The 4,701-nt window shown below is 47.1% G+C and overlaps 1 protein-coding gene across 3 annotated transcripts in view; it reads right to left on the bottom strand.

Moving 5' to 3' along the window:
* The window catches only part of Ano6 (anoctamin 6), a 186,218-nt gene that overhangs the window by 56,696 nt on the left and 124,821 nt on the right, over positions 1-4,701 (bottom strand). For all 3 annotated transcript variants that reach the window (XM_021183694.2, XM_021183693.1, XM_029469721.1), the window contains 2 exons: positions 3,709-3,824; positions 219-353 (listed from right to left, as the gene is read on the bottom strand). In XM_021183694.2, the coding sequence (XP_021039353.1) occupies positions 219-353; positions 3,709-3,824 (251 nt within the window). The remainder of the gene's footprint in view (positions 1-218; positions 354-3,708; positions 3,825-4,701) is intronic.

Raw genomic sequence — 4,701 nt, 5'->3', positions numbered from 1 at the left:
TATATATGTGTATGTGTGTGTGTGTATATATATGTGTGTGTGTGTATATGTGTATATATATATGTATATATATGTGTGTGTGTGTATATGTGTATATATATGTATATATATGTGTGTGTGTGTGTGTTTGCAATGAGTTCTTCTTTGCCCAGACAGTCTAAAACCCTGGAAACACTTTCAGACTAATTACTGTAGCGACAGGGTTAACGTGGGATTACCTCCAAGTGCAGTTATCCTGATCAAGATATCCATAGAGGAAGCAGGCCACGCCCACCACAGCTGCTAGGAGGAGCATCTGCGTGTAATAGCCCAGCCAAGCAAAGTAGATTCCAATCTTCTCGCCATAATACTTCCTGGAGAGAGAGAGAGGGGGAGAAAGAAGGTATTTTTAGAAGCTCATCACGGTGCAGCTTTGTCCTAGCCTGGCTGCTTGGTTTTTAAGTAAAGGAGGTTTTTTAATGAAAAAAAATCCACTTCCATTCACCCTTCCAGCATGCTCACTGCCACGCGGGTGCCCGAGTTGAACTATTGGACAGAGAGCAGAAGCAGAGTGAATTTAAAAGCAAGGAAGGAAAAAGAATTGCAGATGGGGCACACTGGGTATCCCTTGCTCTCCGTGAAGATGAGCACCATGGTACGGGTTCTGAAAGACCCTTCAATGGGCAGGAGTCTTCTGCCCGTTCAGCTAGCTGCTATTGAGTACTTGGAGAAAATGCAAGAAGGGCCGTGAAAAACCCAAACTTTACAGATGGTGACACAGGTATTATCCCAAGTACAGGGTACATGTCTGACCCCATATGGTGTCACCCCCACATCCAGACCCTGGCTTCTTTACACAAATGTACCTATACACCTATGGGGCACTAAATACCAGTAGGGAAATAGGAGTCGTTCTGTGAAGGTGGTCTCTCTCACAAAACATTGCCCTCTTCCTGACCATAGGCAATAAGATGCACAAGATGCAGGAAAAGACTGTTCCCGCCAGAGTGGTGAGGGAGGCCCGGGCAGCGCTGTGATGTGTTTCTATGAGCTGCTTTTAGTTCTGTCTTGGTCTGGACTTAAGTGTTTCCAGGCTTGGAGATGTATATGGGTCTTCAGGTTTAGTATGGAGCTGAGCCAGTCTCCTTGAGCCTCATTTGTGATGGTTTGTATATGCTGGGCCCAGGGAATGGCACTATATTAGAAGGTGTGGCCCTGTTGGAGTAGGTGTGTCACTGTGGGCATGGGCTTAAGACCCTCATCCTAGCTGCCTGAAAGTCAGACTTCTAGCCACCTTCAGATGACGAGATGTAGAACTCTCAGCAACTCCTGCACCATGCCTGCCTGGATATTGTCATCCTCCTGTCTTGATGATAATAAACTGAACCTCTGAAGCTGTAAGCCAGCCCCAATTAAATGTTGTCCTTACAAGAGTTGCCTTGGTCATGGTGTCTGTTCACAGCAGTAAAACCCTAACTAAGACTCTCATCTAATGGGGAATCCATCTAGAAGCATAGCCTAGATCCCCAGGAGGCTGGACCAGATCCCAGGTCAGAGGTCAGCCCAGGGCCACAGGCTGCAAGGGAAGGCTGGGACCCACATGGAGAGGAATTAGGACATGAGAGGAGCATAAGGTGACACTTTCGTATGACAGGAGCTTGGTGTCTGGCTCTTAGACAGCCAGAAAATAGCAGGCTTGGGATGGTGCCTGGAGGTAAGACCCTGTCATTTTGTCCTGTCTTTAACATATTCTTACTGTACTTCAAAAGAGGCTTAAGTGATGCCAAAGGGCTTGTGTGCTGGAAGCCTTTTCTCATTTCCTCGGTTCACTTTTACTGAAAGAATCCCCCTCCCCCTGTTTCTGAGGCAAGGTCTCTCACTATGTAGCCCTGGCTATCCTAGAACCCACTATGTAGAACAGGCTGGCCTTGAACTCACAGAGATCTGCCTGCCTCTACCTCCCAAGTTCTGGGATTAAAGGTGTGCGCCACCACTGCCTGGTTAAATTTCGCCCTTTGATGATTCTGTGAAATTGTAGGCAAAGGTCATCAACCTGAGTGCTCAGGAGGTAACTGGAGAAGCAAAGAAAGGAAACTGGTAGAATGGGGCAGGAACAGTTAACAAATGCATTTGGTTTACTGAAAATAAGAGCCCATTCAACCTACTGCTTGTTGTGCTGTCTACACAACTGGCTTCCTACGGAAGCTCATTAATAAAACAGAAATGTCACATAAATGACAACCTCAAATGTAGTTGGCCCTCCACCTGTGGGTTCCACACCGAGGGATTCAGTCAACTGCTAACTGAAAACAAGAGGGGTGAGGATGGGGGAAGATTCACAGCTCTACCATGCTGACTGCACCCAGTCTGGCCTGAAGACACAGGACTGGAGCAGACTTCATCTGCATTGAACATATTGAGACTTATCTTCCTGCCTTCTCCCTACATGGCACAGCAGAGCATCCACCCCATACATGTCATTTACACCATCCTAAGGATTAGGAGTGATTAAAAATGATTTAAGGTACGTGGGAGGGCACAGGCCATGTAAAGGTGATGATGGCCTTTTACAAAAGGTTTCCTTATTCTCAGAGGCTCCGGATACCAGTTCCTCATGGATGCCCAGGGAAACTGTCTACATGTCTACATCCACATACTATTTTATCTACAGGGTAATCAGAGTTCACAGAAGTACACCTGTGTGAGAATAATCCAGATAATATTAAACAAGGCAGGACTATAGAGGACCCAATGAAATAATTAAATGAGTCTTTATGAGATAATTAATCTAACAAATGATTTTTAACGAGTGATCGCTATTGCCTTCGGAGGTTATTGGGGAATAGAGACAGCAAGGCAGCAGGTGGTGGGAGCCCCGAGGATGTTGATGCCCTGAAGTGAGGCCATGCTAACCAACGATAAACTGGACCACTCAAGTCCTTCGCCTTCACAAAGACAGAGGAAACAGGAAACCATGCCAACAGGAGCACATGATGCTGCATGCCAAGTATCCCTGCACAAAGCAGGTCAAGTCATTGGACAGGGATGATGTCACTGCAGCAGACACACAGGACAGAGGCATGTTTCAACATCACAGCACCCAAACTACCTGCTTCTAATAGGAAATGTTCTGAGACACGAGCCCCATGCAGTCACGATTTCCTATGAGGTAACGAAATAACATCTAACGGCACACGATGAGTTAATAACACTTACTCCTGTGCAAAAAAAGAATTCTAAGTCCCTGACAGGTAGTCTCTAATCCCTGGGCATTTCCTGAAAGTGAAGGGAATCTTTCCATTCGTGTTGGGAACACACTGATACTTTCTGCCCACTGAAGTCATGCTGGGGCCAGGAGAGTGTGCCCATGAGATGACTCCAGAGAGAGTCAGCCAGGCCTGGAAGACCCATCTATGTCTGTCAATCAAGCTGGGCTGTGAGACCAGTGAGACTATTGGACCACAGGGCAAGAAGGGACTGGATCTTATTATGTTCAGTACCAGGGATCAAATCCAGGGCAGGTTTCACTACTGATTTAAGAGCAGACACTGAGACACATAAGTTATGATCCATCTTCTGTGGGTACAGAAGACACCCTGGGATGAGAAACCTATGGGTAATACAAAGCTGGGTGAGCTCCTCTGGTTGGCAATGGTGTGTGGCAGCTGCCCTGCACATACCTCAGGGCATCTCTGAGTATTTCTCAGTGGACTACTCTCTCCTGCTCACCTGATAAGATCCAAGGGCTGCTTCTTGTATATACTCCGAGGGTGAGCCCATTCTCTGAACAGGAGGTAGCGCTCGCTAGGACAACTGATGTCCTCCGACTCATAGTTGAATCTGCACTGAGAAGCAGAAAGAAAGAAATGAGGGTCAGGGTCCTCCCTCAGTTTACAAATCTGGTTCTTAAATAGGGCACTAATGGCCACTGAGGGAACTGCCCCCGACCCCCCTTCCAGGAGGGACAGACATGCCATTTAATAATTAGTGATTCTATAATAAGTGTTATGATCATTGTTGCCCTTGGAAGTTATTTGGGAATAGAGATAGCAATGGATGCTTGGATAGTGATGCTAGCAGCTGTCACTCCTAGAGAGCAAGGCAGCCAGGTGGTAGGAACCCCAAGGATGCTGATGCCCTGAAGTAAGGCTGTGCTAATTGATGAGAAACAGGACCACTCAAGACTGTAGGTTCTCCCAATCAAGGAACATCTGTCTGAAAGCCTACCCCATCTTGGATGGTGGGGAGACCAGAACAATGGCTGGTGAACGGCAGGTCACTGCTAAAGCCGGCACTTCACTGTCTCTCAGTTCAGCAGTTATATTGACAATACATAGAAAATAAGTAGCAGAGTCACCCAAGAAACAGAGCCTCCTGACTCTGTTTGAATCCAAGCTCCTGTTCTCCCATCTGACCCATTCTCCTATTCACGTACAGAACCACAGTATCACAAAACCCATCCTTGGTGAGAGCCCTGGTCCTTGTTTGGGTCCTACTTCCACCACAGGATTACTCCAGACTTAGAGACAGGGAAGATTGGGAGCACAGACAAATGTCAGCTGAAAAATCTAGGATGGTGGTGTCCCACACTAACAGCCAGAGAACAATATGCAACTGTCCCAGAGGTTCACAAGTTTCCACTGCTAATTCTGCTGGGGCACAAAAATAGAACAAACTGTCAGGCCTGGTGGCCACTGGGTCTCCCAGGAGGCTCAGGTCCCC

The sequence above is a fragment of the Mus caroli genome, chromosome 15 (genome assembly GCF_900094665.2).
Source record: "Mus caroli chromosome 15, CAROLI_EIJ_v1.1, whole genome shotgun sequence".
Classification (NCBI taxonomy): Eukaryota; Metazoa; Chordata; class Mammalia; order Rodentia; family Muridae; genus Mus; species Mus caroli.
Note: the sequence above shows the minus strand (reverse complement) of the source record. Positions and strands in the feature narration are given on the sequence as shown.